This window comes from Lepidochelys olivacea, assembly GCF_965140295.1.
Source record: "Lepidochelys olivacea isolate rLepOli2 genome assembly, chromosome: 1".
Classification (NCBI taxonomy): Eukaryota; Metazoa; Chordata; order Testudines; family Cheloniidae; genus Lepidochelys; species Lepidochelys olivacea.
In genome coordinates, this window is record NC_140411.1 from 231,078,072 (window position 1) to 231,100,331 (window position 22,260).

Consider the following 22,260-nt stretch of genomic DNA (forward strand, 5'->3'; position numbering starts at 1 on the left):
TGTGAGGAACAATAGTCTGAAAGTCATTAATGGACTTTCATTTCTGGACATAATCAGCCCCCAATTCACATTAATTGCCAGTAATAGTTAAAAATGCTATCCATTAAATTATTTTTTATATGTAATCAACAGCAGGGGCAATAGGAGAGGGTGCAGATTAAACCACTTCATTGACTGTGCTATTAAATTCACTCATGCACACATTCCATTCGGATTGTGTAGTAAGCCAGCATTTGAATGTGGACATGAACACCACTTTGACTGTATTTAGATGAGACCTATTTTTAACTGTCTAATACAGTAAGTACTTCAAGCAATAGTAAAACAGGATTGTAATTTTATTGGGGAAATGCATAAAAAAATCTTCCGCCTTGACACCTTCTACCAGAAGATTCTGTATTAAGATTGCTTCTTGTTTTTATTGTCCTTCCAGATGCGGTAATTGAGCACAGAAGCCAAAGTTAACCAAGCTAAATAAGGGAACATCAAATATGCTGCTCTCTTGTTGACATGGTACCAGGTGACAGTTGTAGCTGTTGCTGCACCACTAGTGAGTAGGAGATTGACCAACCCCTGAAACAAAATAAGGTGGTTAGTGTTATTTTACATGCTGCAGTTTTGTTAAGACAGTACGTAGATATTTGCACAAATTCAGACTAAACTTTTTTATAAAGAGTTCTGAAACACAGTGGAAAGTACATGCTTAAAAAAACTTAGAATGCTTCTTGCTGATACATGAATGTGTGCAGAGTGGGGTGATCAGTTTGGAAAAGGAATCATTTGCTCTTAACAGGACTGAACTGGCTTTGGAGACATTTTCATACAAATACAGAATAAATGCAAAAAGCTAAAATTAATGCAACATGCAGCCTGAAATGTCATGTTTTAAATTCATAGCATTCACATCAATAATGCTAAATTAATAACTCCAACAATTCCAAAAGTTAAGTTTTGTGTTTGAATTTCTTTACTTCAGTATTTCAGGGATGGTGGATAGGGTGGTCTCCTGCAATTTAGGAGACTGCTTCAAATCTCTGCTGTGCTGCAGATTTCTTGTGTGACCTTACACACGTTAGTGTTCCCATTTCCCCATCGTAAAATGGGGATAATAGTGCTTCCCGACCTCACAGGGGCACTGTGCAGATAAATACATTAAAGGCTCCAAGGCACTCCATTACTATGGTAATGGGGTCATGTAAGTATCTAAGAGAGCTGTGTAGTAAAAGGACCAGCCAAGTAGTTCATAGGGTGGTTTATGTCAGAGACTAGCTTCCCCTTCCACCCCCGGACAGCAGAGAATAATTAGTACTATCTAAAATTGACACTGAATTACGAGTCATCTCATAGTAAATGAATTTTCACAAGAACTTGTCTAAAGGACCCCTAGGAACTTTACCTTGGCATAGCTGTATTTACTTTAGTCACATGAATTATAACTTCTGTTAACAAAGGGTTGGAAAAACACACAATTGAGAGCTAATAATGTAATGACATTGTAGATAAATTATGCATAATCTTGTATGACCATATGAGTAACAAGGGAATTTAAAAAATCTGCTACTTAAGCCAATTGTTACTTTCTATATGTACCAAAGTTCATTTTCAGAATAAAAAATTCCAAAGTCGGTACCTTGTAACTGACTATGTAAGGATACGATGAGACTTTAAATGTCAATATTACTTTACACTTACCCATCCTATTTTGTGAGCTCCAAAGAATATGGGAGTCCATGCCCAGTTTAATGCCAGCTGCCCTGCATACAGCCCAAGTGGAACCATTGACTCTTCATTGAAACCTCCCAACTCCTTCCATACCAAGTAAGAACCATATCTGAATAAAATGAAGTACTCTGGCAAATTATACAATATAATACGTAGATAATTATAAACACATACTTTGGCAAACTAGGTGACTTTCATAGGTAAGGCAAGAAAATTTTTCAAAGAAGTCTGTGACTTAGGAGTCTCCATCTTATTTTCAAAAGTCACTTAAGAGTCTAAGTGCATTCACTTGCAACAGACTTAGGCTGCCAAGTGACTTTTGAAAATAGGATGGAGTATCATAAGTCATAGTTTTGGGCTAGAATCCAAAATTGAAGTGCTGATTTATTGTGGAACCTTCAATATGTGGTTTTCACACCCCTATGCTATTCAGGCAAAATGAGAGAGTACATGGTACTGAACCATCCAATAAAAGAAGTAAATAAAAAATTTTGCAGTGGCTACTTTCATTCTTGGATATAGGGGAGCAGATGAACTACTGCATTTTGGACAAATAGAAGTTTGAGTTGAGACCTGAAGACTATAAAGGAAGCAATTGCATTAGTCTAGATGAACTGAATACATTAATAAGAGTTTCGGTAACTAAGTGTTCATTGTGTGGAGTACAAAGATCGTTATTTCAGAAGTTATATCGGCAAATTTTCAAAACTGGGAGATAATCTGGGGTCAAGTTGAATGAGTAGGTTCCTAACTGGAGAGTGAAGTGTTGGATTTAAATGTCACTTCACCTCCCTCTATTTAATGAAGTGCTTGTCATTTTTAAGGTATTAATTTTTTTTAAACGAGTTAACAGAAGTTAAGGCTGAAACAGGCAAAAAGTGAGGAGAGAGAGCAGTGGTGAATTTGGGTAGTGTCTGCATAGAAGTGATATTTTCATAACCACATTAGTGATTGTTTTTGACACCTCCTTTCTGAAATCAAGAGTGAAGAGAATAGGAGAGAGGAGCTTTTCTCCTGTCAGTGAAATCCTCTTGGTACTGGTTACTGGAAGATCTTCCAGAATACAGTTTTGCAATTGCAAACATACCAGAATTCTCATTGCAATCCATGCCCTTTTAATGCCATGGAATGGTGCATTCTGGGATAACTTCTTAGTTCACTGAAGGTAAGACAGGATTACTCAAGGGTGAGGGATATGAAGCTCAAGCTTATTGTGTACTGAAAGCCTCCCACACAGGGTTGCCAGGCATCTGATTTTCAACCTGAATGCCCAGTTGAAAAGGGATGCTAGCGGCTCTGGTCAGCACTGGGGAACCATGACCAATGAGCGCTGCGGGGGCAGCGTGCTGAGCCTCCCATGTGCCTAGGGGCTGCAGGGACCTGGCGACTGCTTCCTGGGAGCCGTGGTAAGTGCTGCTGGGACCCCGCTTCCACTCCCACACCCAAAGTCCCTCCTGGAGCCCACACACGGCAACACCCTGCCCCAGCCCTGAGCCCCATCCTGTACCCCGAACTCCTCATCCCTGGCCCCACCCCAAAGTCTGTATCCCCACCCAGAGCCCTCACCCCACTTCTGCACCTGACCCCCCCTGCCCCAGCCTGGTGAAAGTGAGTGAAGATAGGGGAGAGCGAGCGATGGAGGGAGGGGGGATGGAGCAAGTGGGGAAAGGGCTTCGGGGAAGGGGTGCGGTGGGGCAGGGGTGTTAGGTTTTGTGCCATTAGAAAGTTGGCAACCCTACTCCCACAACCTGGTTAGCTGGATCATTCAGCACAGAAGTCCACTCCTTTTTTACTTTTGCTTTGTAGTTCACTTTAAAGTGTTAGTGGGTACTTGATTTCAGGGCCAGCTGAGTATATATTCCAAAAGACAGTCTGCTCCTTTGTGGTAGTAATTTGCCAGCTGTTTCAATGTAGTTTCATACTGAGATGAAGTCTACATTATAGGTAAGAATGCAAATTGAGTTGTGCACCTAGCTGGGCAATGGAGAGCTCCATATGCAGACTTTGCTGCATAAATATTATTGAACTCTTAAAAATTCACCTGCACATTTTTAAGCAAGATAGATTTTTAATTGTTTAGCTGCAGATATGCATCTAAGACATCCACATGACTTTACCAGAGTTCAAATTCACTCACATGTAGCATGAATAAGTTTATTTTTTTATGTGGAAGTAAATAACCCAAGCTTGCATGCTGGCTGTTCCTTTTCTAAGGGCACAATTTGATATGCTGTCAATTTAATCACTATCCTCCCAAACAAATGCTTTTAAAAAAACAAAAAGGTTTCACATTTCTCCATCACTAGGAAACACCTAGACACAATTCAGCTTCCAGATGATTTGTGAAACTGTTGTTTAATAAGCAATTGCACTTGTACACAGATATAACTTTGGCTTCTGCTCTTGATCTAAATTTTCTGGCAAATTTGTAAAGTGTAGTTCAGGGCCAGCCCCTGAGTTACACAACTCTTGGGGAGTGCTAGAGCTCTGCTAGATAATACCAGTATTCCATGACACAATCCCCAGACTCTTTTGTATGTGTTAAATGCAAATAGAGGAACTGGATTTGTTGGGCACTCTGAGGAATCTCTGTGATGTTATGTATACAGAACACAGTGATCTGGTTTTGAGCATGATTGAGGCTCTGAGAAGAAACACTTAACTCCCCCTGGGATTAGGATCATTGTGATTTGTCATCAAGAATAAGTATGATTAGGACATTAACCATGGGAGGGAACAGAATAACAAAAAGATATTTTCTGTTTGCTTGGGGAGGGGGAAAGGGAAGGACACTATGTACTGAGCTGTAAAAGACTAGAAGTTTTTCACAAAAGAAGAAAAGACCAAAAGGGAGAGAAAATGAAAGGAGTGAAGGTGAGTGGAAATTAAGTGATAAGGTAAAGGCAAGAAGAGACATGATTCAGCATTTGTTTTTATGCATATTGCTTCACTACAATATTTTGCAACAGCGAACACTAAAATTAAGGAAATCTGTAGCATCTCATCATAACGACTTACTCTTAATTTTCTAAAAAGTTTTCCTATTTGGGGCTGAACTTTCCAGACTTAATAGGCAAAAAGAGCGCAAATTTGAGGAAAATCCCTTCCATTGTATTTGAGTTATAGAAGAGTTGGGCACTGTAGTAGGTTCCTGGGGAAAGAGACAACTCGGCTTCAAAGAAAAATTACTTTCTGCAGGGATCTGCGATAATGCAACTATGGCTGAACAAAAATGTATTAAACATGGCGTAGGGCTAGTCCTCCATAAAGAAGATGTGAAACAAATTCCTGGGGCTGAGTGTCACTTTGGAGCGTGGTCATTGTGCAAGTTCTCATAGCCTAATGTGGCCTCCGCTCATGTGACATCAGTTAAGGAGGCTGGGAGAAAAGCACTTTCTCTTGCTGGGCTGTTCCTGGGACAGTTTTGTGAGGGAGATCATACCTGTCTAAAACACACAAAACAGTCCAGAAAAAAATCTACTTTACAAATAGTTTAGCTATTTTTAAAATGAGATGGAGTGATTAGAATATTTTTTGTATTACGCTTCAGCTTTTCTTTTAAAGTACCAATAGGTCTGATATTTGGCCCAACACACTTGCATCATTGCATCCCTTTTCATCATTGCCCATTTATTTGACAGTAATAGCCTAAGCTGTCATCAGTATTTTAGACTAATTCAGTTAGAGGGCAGCAGACTGTACCAGATAATGTGACCCAGATTAAAAGCACAGGTTTTTATTAGTGTTTTATAAGACAAGGGTTATAGATTCCAGTAAATTTAACTTACTCTTTACTGGAACAATCCAAATCTCAATCCCTCATTTATTTACTAATACAGTTAATTTTAACTAGAAATGTCAGAGGACACATATACGGGCGGAAATGATTAAAAAACTCTTTCAATTAGTCAGCACATTACTTCACAGTTCTATTTCTCTTATTGGGGCGGTCAGAAGCAAATCAAAAATTCCTGCATTTAATACACCTCCTTGTGCATACACATAAAGGGCAGTGTTTCCTAAGCAAGTGCTTACCTGTTGAACATTGCAGAAACAACATCGTCGCTCTTATAAATTAATGTAGCATATATATATGCAATAACATAGCTAACTAACGTTATGCAATATGATTCTTTTTAACAATCCAGCTTTGCTACTGTACATTAAGCAACCATCAGACTAGTTAAGTGTATATACACAACATAAAAGACATACCCCATTGCTGTATACAGAGTTCCCCAGACAGGGCCAAACATCCAGTTAGGTGGACGCCAGGATGGCTTCTCAAGAGATTCATACCATATAGGGATCTCTCTCTTTGTTATCATGCCTCCCAAAAACCCTCCTGTATGGGGCAAGAGTGTGAAACCAACAGCCGGGGCCCACTTCGGTACCATTTCCAAGACAGACGCTGAATCTGAAACAAATCCCAAACACCTGAATGTTTGTTTGCAAAGTGAATTTTTTAGAATAAAACTCTGGCCAAACACTTTCAGATTAAACAGATTTATTTAAGAGATAATTATTGTACTACTTAACTCCTCTTCCAGGGCCTGATCTAAAGCCCATTTAAGTTAATTTAAAGACTCCAGGCTCACAGGCAAGCTGGAACACCCCAAGGATTCTTTTCAGTTTTTCTTTTATAGGCAGTTTTAATCTGATGCATTGTTTATGATTCTACCAACAAAGATTTCTTGATCAATTATTCAGTCAATCACTGCACCCAATACACTGCTTCCTTACTCATTCATATCCCCTTCCTTGAGCTTGCTTAGCAGAGGTTACAGGTTTAAAAACAAACATCCATCTTAACTAGTCTCTTCAATTTTCTGGGGCTGATCCTCAGCTAGTGTAAATTGTTTTAGCTCCATTGACACCAGCTGAGGATCTGCCCCTATATGTTTATCTCTCCAGTCAAAAGGCTTCAGTCTTGTCAGGTGCTGAACATCCATAATTCCCTTTGAGCTCAATGGGAGTTGTTGGACATTAGTGCCTTGCCTGGTAAGCCTAAAAGAGAGACTCTCAAACCCATATTTGGATGAATGTCAGTCATTCACCTCTTACCCCAATTGCTTGTATATTGGTGACACTACTAGGTTTTCTTGGCATAGCATTTTACATAGATGGACGGTTTGGTGACAAGATGTAGAACCCTTAAAAAAAAATTTTAAAAGTACAATTTACATAGTGCCAAACTGCATTATCCCTCAGTTTATTTATTCATGGATGAAAATATGTGTATGTGAAATTCACCCAGGTGCAGAGGGTCAGCACAAGGCTTAGGACCAATATAAGCCCTCCAACCAACAGTGGGTATAAGCATTGGCGGTGAAGCTTGCCTGGTTGCCCTAGCTACATTAGCAAAGCAAAGGTAGCATTAAGAGTAAATAAATAAGCTGGAAAAGCTCTACCCCAAGTTTTGTGGCCAAAAACCACCTGCTATATACAATCCATATATAGGTTGCCAAAATAAGGGATTAAACACATACCAAAAAGGATAAAATAGAAAAGACAGATTTTGAAAGCATAGTAGCCAAGTGCATGCAACCCTTTACTTTTATTATTTGCATAGGACTATAATCTTGCCCAGTGCTTTATGTGACGCAGGGTAAGATATAGTCCGTTGTTGTAGCTGTGTTGGTCCCAGGATATTAGAGAGAAAGATGGGTGAGGTAATATATTTTATTGGACCAACTTCTATTGGTAAGAGAGACAAGTTTTCGAGCTTAAATAGGGTATGTCTGCACTGTAATTAAACTCCTTTGGCTGGCCTGCGCCAGCTGCCTCAGGCTCACAGGGCTCTGGCTAAGGGGCTGTTTTAATTGCAGTATAGACATTCAAGCTCGGGCTGCAGCTAGGTTTGCCAGGCATCTGGTTTTCAACCGGAATGCCCAGTCAAAAAGGGACCCTGGCAGCTCCGGCCGTTAAAAGTCCAGTTGGCTGCCCCCAAAGGGGCAGGCAGAGTGCCTATCCGGCTCCACATGGCTCTTGGGAAGCTGCCAGCATCTCCCTCTGGCCCCTAGGCGTAGGGGTGAGCACGGGGCTCCGCATGCTGCCCCCGCCGCAAGTGCCGGCTCTACATCTCCCATTGGCCAGAAACCTTTCCTACAACATGTCTTTCGAGATCCATGAGTTGTGCACATGCCTATCACGTGTGGTGTACCTCATCCAGTGCACTAAATGCCCCAGAACAACTATAAGGGTGAAACCAGACAATCAACTACACTCTCACATGAACTCGCCCAGAAAAATAAGACAAAAACACCCTATCACCTGTGGGTGAACACTTTTCACGAAACGATCGCTCTATATCTGACGTGAGTCTCAGACCTCCTCAAAGGAAATCTATACAACACCTTCAAAGGATGAGCCTGGGAGCTTAAATTTGCAACTTTGCTAGACACTAATAACCATGGACTGAATACAGACACTGGATTCATGGCTTTTTACAACAATGTGTAACCCACTAACAACCCCACTCCCAGCAGCTCCCCCCCCCCCTTCTTTTTCTCACTATGACTGGAGGGGTATTAACAGGACACTTCACTTTGAATGGTCCCTTGAAATTTTGTGTTTACTACTTATGCTAAATAACGTATTCCACCTTGTATTTAGCTGTGACATTGAGTATGTTTCCCAGACCTGAAGAGGAGCTCTGTGTAAGCTCATCTCTCTCACCACAGAAATTGGTCCAATAATAGATACTAGCTCACCCACCTTATCTCACAAAATAAGAAACTAATCCTGAAGAACGGCTACAGAGAGTGGAAGAGGGGACACAGAGGAATAACCGATACTGAAGGTCAGTGAAGTAAGAGGAAAAAAGCAGAGCTGTGAAAGTGCTAAAAAGAGAGAAAATAAAGATGCAGGGGGTGATTAGTTGTTTCAGAGGCAAGTCAAAGAAATGTGTCTCTTTGATTTGTTAGGGACCTTGGTTAGCATGATATGAATGAGTGAGAGCAGAAGCCAGATTGGAGAGGATCAAGGAAAGCCCTGGCAATAGCTGTAGGCCATACAGACAAGGATTTTAAATGCAATGGGGAGGGGGACGGATAGACTGGAAAAGCAGCTGGGATTGAGAGAAGAATTTTTTCATGAGTGGGTAAACAAGAATGTGCCATTAGCCTGAGAAAGAAGCCAGAGGGGGGAAGATGTTTTGAAGATAAAAGAGAAGATGGAGAGAGCGTGCATGCCCAGGAATGGATAAGAGACAGAAGGGAGTGGAAGGGTTGGAGGTGGAAAGAAGGAAGAAATCGGAGCCAAAGTCTGTGCACAAGAGGAGGGGAGAAGAAAACATCCTGCTGAACAGTGTCAATTAAGTCTTTGATGGAGGAGGGAAAGCTGGGAAGAGAGTTAAAAACCTGTCCTGTGTAGTTTGTTGCTACAAGTATTGCTGTTGTGCCTCTTACCTAATATTATTCTATATGCAGAGTTCAAAATTTATTTTTACCAGGTCGTGTTTTAAATGCAGCACAAGAATTGCAAGTTCGCACGTTCCTGCATTATTTCTTCTTAAATACCCCTGTGGGAGAAGTATCTCTGCTGAAGCACATACTACTTCTCAGGAGTATTGGCGACATGAAAGTGACACAGTGCTACTCACTTTTACTATCTAATTCTACTGGGACCCAGGGGAGTGACTATCTGCAGGACCAACAAGCTCCGCTGGGAACAGGATTTCCTAGTAGTTGTAGAGGATCATACCTCTGCTGCTTTTACAGAGTAATTTGGAAGGAGTCCACTAAGAAGGTGAAAATGATTGTGATCCTATCGCTCTGCTGTTCTTATGGTCATTGCTGGGGAAACATGGGGCTCAGTTCTCCACTGCCCTGCAGTTTGTAGTTACTTGTACAGTGGATGTAAAATGATATCAGATCAGAGCTGTAACGTTTTGCACCCTCGGTAAGTGAGTACACAAAGGACAAGTTAGTGGAGAATCTGGCCCAGTATGTATAGGAGCTGCAATACAGGGATCATTGTGGAATGAGGGAGAACAGGAAATGAGGGAAGACACAAGACCAGGAAATATCCACAAAACAGGAAGAGGAAAGATGTGCACAAACAGAGGGGGAGGAGGAGAGAGAAGGAAGGGAGCGCCGCAGGAGTGGCAGGACATAATTTGGATTGATTTGGGTGCCCTGCCCTTTGGGCTAGTAATACTAATTAGTAATTATATAGCACTTTTTAAACAGAACTCAAAGCTTTTTGCAAGCGTTAGTAAGCTTCTTTATCCCTATTTTCAGAGCTGTCCCTTGGGAACGGCCAATCGGGGCAACCACCCTGGGGCCCTGCGCTTTGGGAGGCCCCACGCTTCATGAGGAGGCGGGTGGGGGGATAAAGTGATGGGGGTGAGGAGCAGTCCCCATACCAACTTCCCCCCAGCACCTCCCCATCCCTCCCAGCGCTTACTGTTGTTCAGCAGTTTTGCAGCAGCTGGAGGAACTGGAGTGGGAGGGGAGAGGAGCAAGGGCACAGTGTGCTTGGGGGAGGGGCGGAACTGCGCAAGGAAGAGGTGGTGTGCAGGTGGGCCCTTGGGGGAAGGGGGGGAGTGGGGGCCGGGCCTGGGCAGAGCCAAGGGGAGCACCCTCTGGCAGATAGAAACTCGGCGCCTATGTCCCTGGGCCCCGCACCCCCCATAGGGACAGGCTTGCCTATTTTACAGAAGGGATACTGAAGTACTGTGACTTGCTCTAAGACACACACCAAGTCAGTTGCAGGATTAAGATTAGAATTTAAGTTTCTTAACTCCCAGTTCCAGGCCCTGTCAACTACACCACAACCATCCCTAGATGTGGGAGCACTATAATTCAGGTATTCAATCCCTGGGGATTAGCAACTGGTACCAATCTCCAATGAAAATCAATGGCTGAGTGAAAGAGCAGCACTGATTGATTTAGGAAGCCATGTGTATGTAGCCCTCCATAAATGCTCCATGTGGGCCTTTAAAACGAGAACAAGTGAGTGAAAGGAGGGAAGTGGGAGGAGAGGGATTCCCAGAGACACTGTTCCTGCAAAAAAGAGTAGAGCTGGAAACAAAATGAAAGATTTGGAAACAAACCAAGGATGAAAGAGAGGAGCAATGTACAACCAGACAGAGGTGATAAGAAAAAGAAGTAATGCATAAAATTCAAACGTGGTGATCAGAGGAGAAAAATATTAAAAGGCCCGATTCCAGAAAACCTTATTCTTAGGTGTCTTCCTTACATGATGACAGGTTTCAGAGTAACAGCCGTGTTAGTCTGTATTCGCAAAAAAAAAGGAGTACTTGTGGCACCTTAGAGACTAACCAATTTATTTGAGCATGAGCTTTCGTGAGCTACAGCTCACTTCATCGGATGCATGCTCAAATAAATTGGTTAGTCTCTAAGGTGCCACAAGTACTCCTTTTCTTTTTCCTTACATGAGTTTTCCAGTTGTAGGAGTTTCTGTTACACAAGAGTATAAAGAAGTAGCTGATGCTTAGATCTGAGATGTGTAAGCACTGGAATAAATTGCCGAGAGAGGTTGTGGAATCTCTATCACTGGAGGCTTTTAAGAACAGGTTAGACAAACACCTGTCAGGAATTATCTAGTTATTATGTAGTCCTGACTTGAGTGGAGAGCACTGGACTAGATGACCTATTGAGGTCTCTTCCAGACCTACACTTCTAGGCTTCTATGTTCTCCTACCACACACCCCATCTTTGCTCTAGATTTCTTAACACCATGACAAATTAAGCAAATCACATATAAAGCAGAATCTGCATTAGTTCCAAGCTTTTCTGACTTTACTTTTAGAGGAATTAAATGGCTTTCAGTTGCATTACTTTAGTTTCCCTTTATTTTCAGAGAGGAAACCAGTTATAGAGCTTACAAAATGCATTTCATAATAGCTGCTTGATAAGGAGTGTTTTCCTTTTTAAAAAAAAAAAAAGTTCAAAGTGGATTCAGGCACTATACTTGTGTTCCGTGTTATACAGCACCGAGCATAAGGAGTTCTGGTCCATGACTAGGGCTCCTAGGTGGCTTCACAATACAAATACTAATAACTAATAATCCACCTGCTCTTAAGTCTGCCGACCTATTTTGTGGTTAAACAATCACATTTCCTATTTTGTATGATGTTTTTCTCATCCTTATTCCTGTGCGAAAGACCCACACAAACAGGGGGAAATGACTAACAGGGTGAGTATTCTTCAGTAAATCACGTTGTTGAAAAAATAAAAAGTTAAGGCTGGAAGTGTTTCAAGGGATTCCATCCATCACCTAGAAGGTTACATTTTTCTTTACAATTTTTTTTTTTTAGTTCAAAAGCCTGGAAGTAAACAGAGAGGAATCCATCCAGTTCCCACACTGCCATATAAAACTTTTAATCCCTATAACACCAACCACTCTTAACTTTACCCCATTATTTGTTCTGTACTGGAAATATGCAGTTAGATGTATAATATTTATTAAATGTGTAGGAAATATTTAAAAAGTAATATACTTGTAGAGTATATAAAACTGTCAGATCTGACCTTCTCAGAGTAGGGTAAAGTATTTTTATTAATATAATTTGAATGACTGATATTTGCTGTTTGTAGCTTTGTATCTAAACCTGGAAAGTATATACCTTTTAACTATGGTGTAGCAACTAAGTTTGTCACCTTTTTGTACTGAATAATATTGTAGAATGGGTTAGTGATTTTATAACCTCCAAGTAAATTTGTTATTTTGATCTTTATATATCTTTGCAAATGTTAGATGATAAAGCTAAGGCTCAGTGGGTGGTGTAAGTTAATTGAGGTGATATTGACGGATGAAAGATTATATATGGTAGAGAGAAACTGGCTGGATCTTTTAACTATTCATTTTCTAGACTTAATGGTTGGGGATTATTTTGTAGTTGTAGGACTTTGTAAACGGTATGTGGGTGTTAAGTGAATTCTCTTGAAACACTTTAAACTTGAACAATACTCATTTTTTGTTTGATTTTTTTTTTTTTTGTTTGGGACTTACCCTGTTTTGAATAAGTGCCAAAAGCTTAACCTGGGATGGTATTATGTTAATAGAAGGAGAGGCCTGCTATAATGGACCCGATAAGAATCACTAAAACAGGGGTCCCTTCCTTAGACTTTAGCCAGTCTAAAGCAGATATGGGGAGCTTGGTGGGAGGAAAGGTACACCTTGAAATAGAGGACATTAGAGGGAAATACCTCTCATGGTTGCCTGTATCTCCCCTTGCACGCCTACCCTTGGTCCCCTATAGCTCTTATCCCTCATCTTCTATTCCCTACTATTATCCAGCCTCTCCCAAAGCTTCCCCATTCTGAGACCAGGAGCATGGCTCTATGTTGCCCTTTCATATCCCCTATCCCAGCCCAAAAAGGAATCCTACAAAAAGTGAAAACATGGAAAAATTGCTAAGGAGGAGTACAAAAGAATAGCACAAGCAGGTACGGACAAAATCAGAAAGGCTAAGACACAAAATGAGTTGCACCTAGCAAGGGACAGAAAAGGCAATAAGAAAAGGTTCTTTAAATACATTAGGAGCAAGAGAAAGACAAGTATAGGTTGGCTACTTAGTGAAGAAAGAGGGCTAATAACTGATGACATCAAAAAAGCTAAGGTTTTTGAATGCCTATTTTGCTTCAGGTCTTCACTAAAATGATTAAGGGTGATTAGATTCTAAACACAATTGATATTAACAACAAGGGGGAAGGAATACAAGCCAAAATAGGGAAAGAGCAGATTAAAGAATATTTAGAAAAATTAGATGTATTCAAGTCACCAGGGCCTAACGAAATTCATTCTAGGGTACTTAAGGAACTAGCTGAAGCAAGCTCGGAATCATTAGCAGGTATCTTCGAGAACTCAATGGGTGGGTCCCAAAGGACTGGAAAAGGGCAAGGATAGTACCTATCTTTACAAGGGGGAACAAAGAGGACCTGAGCAACTACTATCGGTTTGTAAGCTCCTAAAGGATAATAGGGTTATAAGAAATAGCCAGCATGGATTTGTCAAGAACAAATTATGCCAAACCAACCTAATTTCCTTCTTTGATGGGGGTATTGTCTTTGTAGATGGGGAGAAGCAGCAGAGGTGAGATATCTTGATTTTTGTAAGGCTTTTAACACAATCCCACATGACAACTTATAAGCAAAGTAGGGAAATGTAGTCTAGATGAAATTACTATAAGGCATGTGCACAACTGGTTAAAAGACTGTACTCAAAGAGTAGTTATCAGTTGTTCACTGTCAAACTGGGAGGACATATCTAGTGGGGTCCCACTATGGTCAGTCCTGGATCTGGTTCTAATCAATATTTTCTTTAATGACTTAGAGGGGAGAGCCATTATAAAATTTGTGGATGACACCAAGGTGGCAGGGGTTGCAAGCATTTTGGAGAACAGGATTAGAATTCAAAATGACCTTGGAGAATTGGTCTGGAATCAATAAGATGAAATTCAATAAAGACAAGTGCAAAATACTTCACTTAGGAGGGGAAATTCAAATGTACAACTACAAAGTAGGGAATAACTGGCTCGGGGGTAGTACTGCTGAAAAGAATCTGGGAGTTATAGGAGGTCACAAATGGAATACGAATCAATAATGTGATGCAGTTCTGAAAAAGGCTAGTATCGTTTGTAATACATAGGAGGTATGTGTCCTGCTCTACTCAGCACTGGTGAGGCCTCAGCTGGTGTAGTGTCCCATTCTGGATGCCACACGTTAGGAAAGATATGGACAAATCAGAGAGAGGCCTAAGGAGAGCAACAAAAATGATAGAAAGTTTAGAAAACCTGACTTGTGAGGAAAGGTTAAAAAACCCTGCATATTTTGTCTTAAGAAAAGAAGACTGAGCGGGGACCTGATAACAATCCTGAAATATGTTAAGGGCTGTTATAAAGAGGACTGTGATCAATTGTTCTCCATGTCCACTGAAGGTAGAACAAAAAGCAGTGGGCTAATCTGCAGCAAGGGAGATTTGGATTAGATATAAGGGAAAACTTACTAAATATAAGGGGAATAAGGTTCTGGAACAGGCTTCTGAAGAAGGTTGTGGAATCCCCATTACTGGAGGTTTTTAAGAACACAGTGGATGCGATGGTCAGGGATGGTCTAGGTTTACTTGGTCCTGCCTCAGCACAGGGGGCTGGACTTGATGACTTCTCAAGGTCTCTTTCCACCCTACATTTTTATGATTCTATGTCCCTCCCCATGTTTTCCCATCCAGCACTTCTGCTCCTCGGCATTTCTCCCAGTATCCTACTCACTCACTCATCCCCCCACCTCTGCCAGGTGCAGCAGCGCACCCTTAGGCTGCAGCAGGTCAGTTTATACTTTAAATTTATTTTGTGTACTCATGGTAACTGCACTAGAGTGACCCCAGCCATCGCAACAGGAACCAGAAGAAATAAGGAAAAAGAAACAAAATACAACATTCTGCCACTTAAGGCAGGGTGTTTCTCCACTATGGCCCAATACATGGGAAGCTATACTCAAGATTTTCTTCAGCCTTTTCCCCTTCTCTCTGAGTAAGGGCTGCGGGGAGGACAGCAGAAAGGGAGCAAACCACAAAGGAAGGGATGGTTTGCTTCAGCCCAGAGGAAAAGTAAATAGTTCTTAACCTAGGCGCCAACTCTGCGGGTGCTCAAGGGCTGGAGCACCCATGGAAAAAAATTAGGGGGTGCTTAGCACCCACTGGCAGCCAAGCTCCTCTACTTCCTCCCCACTCCTGCCCACCTGTGGCCCCTGTCTATCAACTCCTCCCCCTCCCTCCCAGTGTCTCTTGCATGTCCTAGAACAGCTGTTCAGCAGCATGCAAGAGGGGCTGGAAGGAAGGAAGAGGGAAGAGGTGGGGCGGAAAGAAGTGGGGTGGGGCCTGGGGCTGAGCAGGGTTTGAGCACCCCCGGGGAAAATTAGAAGCTGGTGTCTGTGGTTCTTAACTTTAAAGTCTTTTGTAAACTGTTTAGCCTTTCTGTGAATGCAAAAGAGCCAGCTTCCCACTTCCTCTTTCTTCCTAGCTTGGGTGTTTCCTGACCCAGTTACCTTCCAGCTCAGGGAGATGAGGAAAAGAGAGAACGACTTTTGTTGCCTCCTCTTTAAATCCCTGTTTTAGAGTGCTATATACTAACCCCTTCTTTATCTGTCTTTGTGCTGGGCATGTATACCTTCTCACATCATCTTTAGATTATACATCTTTATAATTTTGCCACTGACATTACCCTCATCTAAAATTAAAAACACTAAAGGGCACTTCTTGCAGCATGGCCAACAAAACAAATGGTTTTGGTGTTTGTAGGCCTCACCATTTTGGGGATGTGAGGAGTTGGAGGGAGGAAAAAAAAACCATTAGGAATAGTTTCAGAACATCAACAGCAGGGAATATTTTGCAACAGCACAATTTCATAACTGCTTTTCTTGTTCACTCCCTCTCCAAAAAACAAGCATCCAAAAACAGAACCAGAAATTCTACCATGGAATGAGATGTGGCATGCAAAATCTCAGGGGTGAGGAGGGAGTGTTTTTTTTCTGGGGTGTTTGCTGGAAGAGTGGATGGTTAGTAATGAGAATCCCGTTTGTTTTAATTACGGAGTGGCTATTACAGCGCCATACCTCAGAAGAAACCATGACACTGACTAAACAAAGAGAAAAGGAGTACTTGTGGCACCTCAGAGACTAACCAATTTATTTGAGCATAAGCTTTCGTGAGCTACAGCTCACTTCATTGGATGCATACTGTGGAAAATACAGAAGATGTTTTTATACACACAAATCATGAAAAAATGGGTGTTTATCACTACAAAAGGTTTTCTCTCCCCCCACCCCACTCTCCTGCTGGTAATAGCTTATGTAAAGTGATCACTCTCCTTACAATGTGTATGATAATTGAGGTGGGCCATTTCCAGCACAAATCCAGGTTTTCTCCCCCCCAAACATCCCCCCCAAACAAACCCACTCTCCTGCTGGTAATAGCTTATGTAAAGTGATCACTCTCCTTACAAAGCTATTACCAACAGGAGAGTGGATTGTTGGGGGCGGGTGAGGGGGGGAGAAAACCTGGATTTGTGCTGGAAATGGCCCACCTCAATTATCATACACATTGTAAGGAGAGTGATCACTTTACATAAGCTATTACCAGCAGGAGAGTGGGGTGGGGGGAGAGAAAACCTTTTGTAGTGATAAACACCCATTTTTTCATGATTTGTGTGTATAAAAACATCTGTATTTTCCACAGTATGCATCCGATGAAGTGAGCTGTAGCTCACGAAAGCTTATGCTCAAATAAATTGGTTAGTCTCTAAGGTGCCACAAGTACTCCTTTTCTTTTTGTGAATACAGACTAACAAGGCTGTTACTCTGAAACCTAAACAAAGAGAGTTGTCAAAATGCACAAAGTAAAAAACAAATCTAGATAAATGTTTTTTCTCACTTATAATAACCTTAGATGTTATCTGTAACAATAGAAGGAAACAGCACTGTAAATTTAAGTTGGTGGTATTTATCTAAGGACAAAATGTGTGCAATATGATATGTAGATTTGGAAGGATTCGATTTTTATTGGTAGTATACTAAACATCGATTTCACTGTGTACATACACACCAACAACAAAAAAACTATCAAAATGTATAGATAAAATAAGAAAAATACTGTCTGAGAACTTTAGAGTTTGATTTAATGATATTTACTTTGTATATTTGGACATGTGATATTGACAATGTGTTAACTGTTATAATGCTTTAACTTTTTGAATCTGTCATTTCCATAGTTATCATCTGAACCCTCCCCATAATTTTCTGCAACTCTGAACATTTCAATCAATAAAAACAAAAATTCTGAAAACCCATAATTTTGCACAACAAAATGTAAATCAATAAAAATTGAAAAAAGCTTAAACATCAATATTATCAATAAATTTAAATTCTGTCAAGCCTAGACTCTCAACCTTTCCAGACTCCAGTACCCCTTTCAGGAGTCTGATTTGTCTTGAGTACCTCCAAATTTCCCCTCACTATAAATCTACAAAATCAGACATAAAAATACAAGAGAGTCACATCACACTTACTGAAAACTTGCTGACTTTCTCATTTTTACCATCTAATTATAAAATAAATCAACTGGAAGATAAATATTGTACTTAAATTTCAGTGTATAGTAGATAGAGCATTATAAACAAGTCATTGTCCGTATGAAATTGTAGTTCATACTGACTTTGCTAGTGCTTTTTATGTAGCCTGTTGTAAAACTAGGCAAATATCTAGATGAGTTGATAGACCGCTGTGTACCCCCAGGCTACACCCTGGTTGAGAACCACTGGTTTAGTAGACGTACTTCTGTGACATTTTGTACTAACCGTACACTTTCAGGACATACTTCATTCCTAGATTTGAGCTGTACTATTCATGCCTGGTAGTCATTAATATGTGAATCACCATCACCAGATCTGTGTCTAATTGGATGAATTATAATCTTTTGGGCAGCCACAAGCAGAAATAGGTAGCTTTTGCTGCTGTGGATATTTGGGTATTTGACAGCAGTGAGGAGTCCAAAAGGAACCCTAGGCTGCAGATTGACTTAACAACCTGAGAGCAGATGCCCTTGATAATGGGGGATGTTATAGGAGAAGCAAGTTATTCAAAGCATTTGTCTTTTCCCACCAGCATTGCTTCAGTAGGGCTTGGGTTCAGCTTTAGCCAGTTGCTCTTCATCCAATTTATCTCAACTCAGCATTGAGAAAAAGGGGAGAAGATGCTGTTTATATTTCATAAAAAAAACAAGCGTAGGGCTGGGTGGTGTCCCTATACCAGAAGTGTGCACACTATGGCCTGCAGGCCACATTCAGCCCATGGGACTGTCCTGCCTGGCCCTTCAGCTCCTGGCCAGGGAGGCTAGCTTCCACCCCCTCCCCCACAGCCACGCCAGGGATAGTCAGGGGACAGGGAGCGGTTGGATGGGGCAGAGGTTCTGGGGGGGGGGGGGATGGGGAATGGGCGGGGGTAGATGGGGGGGTACTGGGGCCGGGGGTGCTGGGAATGGGTGGTCAGGGGACAAGGAGCTGGGGGGGGGTTGGATGGGTCAGGGTTCTGAGGGGGGCAGTTAGGGGGCAGGAAGAGGGAGGGGGCATATAGGGGGCGGGGGCCAGGCTGTTTGGGGAGGCACAGCCTTCCCTACCCAACCCTCCATACAGTTTCGCACCCTGATGTGGCCCTCGGGCCAAAAAGTTTGCCCACCCCTACCCTAGTCAGTTCAGCCCATGTTGTCTCACTGACTCCTCCAATGACTTCACTTAGATGTTGAATAAGATGGAGGGGAAGACTGAGATTCCACATTATGGGATTCCATAGAGGAGGGTTCTGGGGGAAGAGTAATATTTTCCCATAATGATGACCCTTTGGTCTGAGAAGATGATCTGGCAGTATTACTTGCTATTCCGATTCATTTTCACTCCACTGAGTTAAATGACCCCATTCCTTTTATTAAACTGCTCTACGAAATGACTCACTGTTTGATGTTTCATAATACCAAACCAACGCCAAATGATTACACAAGCGCAAATGCAGGTTTGCATACTTTCACTTCTTTTTCTTGTAATATCTCCATTTGGTGCTCACTTTACTAAAGTGTGTTTCACTTTAGCCTTTCATGAATTCACTCCATTTCATGACATATAATCAGTCAAGAGAACACAAACAAGCATCCTCTTTTTTTCCCCTTTAGGTAACAGGCAGAATAAGCTTGAAGTACATATACCAATTTAAGTAATGCATTTCCTCTCTAATAAAGCTCCACTAGTTTAAAATCATACTCAAACTATCTCGACCTACCTGGAAAAGCAAATATTGACAATATGAAATTCTGGATTTGAGAGGCTGGAATTCAAGGCCCCCATGAAGCCAAATGAGATAGGAACTGGGACAGGGAAGAGGAGTAACACATGCAATAGTCCACTAGCTAGGGCTTGATTCATTGCTGCTGGCACAGGAGCCAAACTGCCCCAGAGGTTTTACTGTGGTAGGGCAGCTTAAAACTACTGTGGGTTTTAGCACCAAAGGCTGAATCCGTGCATATTCTGGCTCCCTTGGTCCCATCCTCTCCCTATTTGACACCACCCGCTTTCTGTGCTTTGCTGGCCAGCTCCAGGTGCCACAGTAGTGGGCATTTGCACTACTATAAACCCCCTTCTGGAGGTATTCTGCCACCATGGTGCTACAATCCAAGTTCCACTAGTGGAAACCTGTATTACATAAGGGAAGGTTACTAAGCAGTATTTCCCATCCACTGGCTAGAACCAGTGATCCTTCCCAACTGTTTTCTTGTTGTGTTCATATAAAAATAAAGAAGAGAGAAAGAAAAGGAAACTTTCCTGAACATTTTAACTGTAATACTTCAAATGACAGCAAGCCCCTAAAAATTAATTGTTGATCCAACAAGAACATTATTAGCATACATTTTATAGCATTTGTATTAATAATTATCAACATGTCCCTCAAACTATACTATGTATCTATCCGGAATCATTTAACCCAGCACTGAAATGAAGCCACCTCCAGTCTGTAACTCAGTAACCAGGAAAATGAAATGTACATAACAGGCAGGGCAACACTGTAGGATGGATAAAGAACAGGAGAGAGAGAAGCCCCCTACGAAGAGGGCTGTGGGAGTAAGAGCATGCCCACACACCCTTCCCCTCCCTGAAAGGGGCATTGCTCCCAGCAGTGTGGTCTGCACCTGCCAATGGAGTGAGTGCAGGGCAAGACACATTGTAAGGATCTCTCCCCAATTCCCATAAGATGATCAGAAAACACACAGTAAATGTTAAATTTGGCATAGAATCACAACAGCTCTCCCTCGTTCACCCTGTATAACCAAGCTATGCTAACATGGAGCAAATAAAGTAGCGCTAGTAATAATTAAACTCCCCCCATCTAGGCATCCGAGGAAGTGGGTATTTACCCAGGAAAGCTCATGCTCCCATACGTCTGTTAGTCTATAAGGTGCCACAGGACTCTTTGCCATCTATGGTGTATCTCACCTGAGAATCTCCAAGTACTTTACACACCGTTAAAGAGGCCTCCCAGCACTGCTGCGAAGCAGTCACGAGGACTGTGTTTTACAGATGAACTAACCACAGGTTGAGTGACTGGGCCGAGGCGAGGAATCCCACGCCTTGGCTGTATCGCTACTAGGCAATGCACATAAGCAGGTGCTGCTGTTCCTGCCGACCCGATGCTGGCTGCAATATGTGACACTAGAAGACGGCCTCCCTGTTGCCAAACCCAGCACTGCGTGGCACCCTGGGGCTAAGCCCTCTTGCTGTTACCAGTGTCTCATCGGCCACGAGGTGTGGTATAAGGTGCCATTTCCCTCCACCCCTGCTGCTACAGCCAGGCCGATCGACTTGCACGGGTGACACCCTCCCCTTGCTCCTGCGGCAACTGTGCTTACTGAGAGCTGCTTCCCTTCGAAATTAGCCGTTTCCGCCTCCCCGCGCCTTAATCCGGAGCCACTGACGGAAGAGTCTCCGCCACAACCTCATGCCCGGGGAGAGACTCACCCGCTGCAGCGGCCCGCAGCTCGGCGAGGCAGAGGAGAGCTCTAGGGACCCGGCAGGGGTGCGGCGTCCCTCCTACGCGCAGGGGAACCGCAGGAGGGGCGGCGGCATGGCAATCGGGGGCGGAGCTGGATGCTTTGGTGGCGGCCCGGCCCGGGCCAGCTCCAGCACGCACGGGGGGAGAAAGGGGGTGGGTGGTTTGGGGGAGTCATTATGTGAGGCTTTTGTTGTCGTTGTTTGTCTCAAGCCTCTCCCGCTGCGGCAGGAGGCGGAGGAGTTTGCAGAGCCGTTTACTGTATTTGAAATTTCAGCGCACTCATAGGAGTGGCCTACCCTAAAGGATCGCACAGCTCCAAGGTTAAATGGTCTAAGTTACTGAGCCCCTTTGGTTCTGAAATAGTTTAAGGTGCCCACGCTATCCAGGGTAAAAGGGTCCAGCTTGTCCACACCCAGCACTCCCTCCAGCGACTGCTGTGGCTGAAGATTGCAGCAGTAGCTCTTCTACTATTCCAGACCTAGTTCTCTCCTCTCTTCATTTCGTATTTCAGAAGGAGACCTGGTGGTTTAAAAAAATGGGGAGAAAATTTATTTTAAAACCAAGTTTTTAAAAAAGTCGAAATAATAAAAATATACAAGTTTTACTTTTAATAGGATATGCTGGGTCTTTATTCATGTAAGGGAAGGGTGCCAGTCTGAGCCAAGACCAGCCAAGTACAACCTGGACTTCTGCTGGGTCTGTGTGGAAATGGTATGGGAGGTGTGCACTGAGCTGTCACTAAGGGATGGGCAGTAGTATCATGCACCTGCACATGGAGGATCACTTCAGTCTAGAGTAGCACAAAAATGGTTCTAACTGAACCAGTGCAGTCTACAGTGGGTAGAAAACTTTTTTGGATCTACTGTACTTGTAATGGTACTTATAGCACGTTACAAGTGCTTTTGTATGTGCAAACCCTCCCTCCCCCCGTAAATCTCAACTTATCTCCTTGTGTAGAACTCATCAATGAAATTGTTTTTAATTG

General features: G+C 42.4%; 1 protein-coding gene across 3 annotated transcripts; it reads right to left on the reverse strand.

Moving 5' to 3' along the window:
• Positions 1-320: 320 nt before the first annotated feature.
• On the reverse strand, positions 321-21,375 carry TSPO (translocator protein). Of its 3 annotated transcripts, none has more exons than XM_084638249.1 (4): positions 21,242-21,375; positions 5,938-6,139; positions 1,693-1,831; positions 321-573 (listed from the first exon to the last, which is right to left on the reverse strand). In XM_084638249.1, exons 2-4 carry the CDS (start codon positions 6,117-6,119, stop codon positions 400-402), a joined length of 495 nt encoding a protein of 164 aa, XP_084494375.1. In that variant the 5' UTR covers positions 6,120-6,139; positions 21,242-21,375; the 3' UTR covers positions 321-399. The 3 variants fall into 3 exon arrangements, with proteins under 3 accessions (XP_084494375.1, XP_084494376.1, XP_084494377.1); XM_084638250.1 differs by having other exon boundaries at positions 21,133-21,260; XM_084638251.1 differs by lacking the exon at positions 21,242-21,375 and adding an exon at positions 20,720-21,099.
• Between the last annotated feature and the right edge of the window lie 885 nt (positions 21,376-22,260).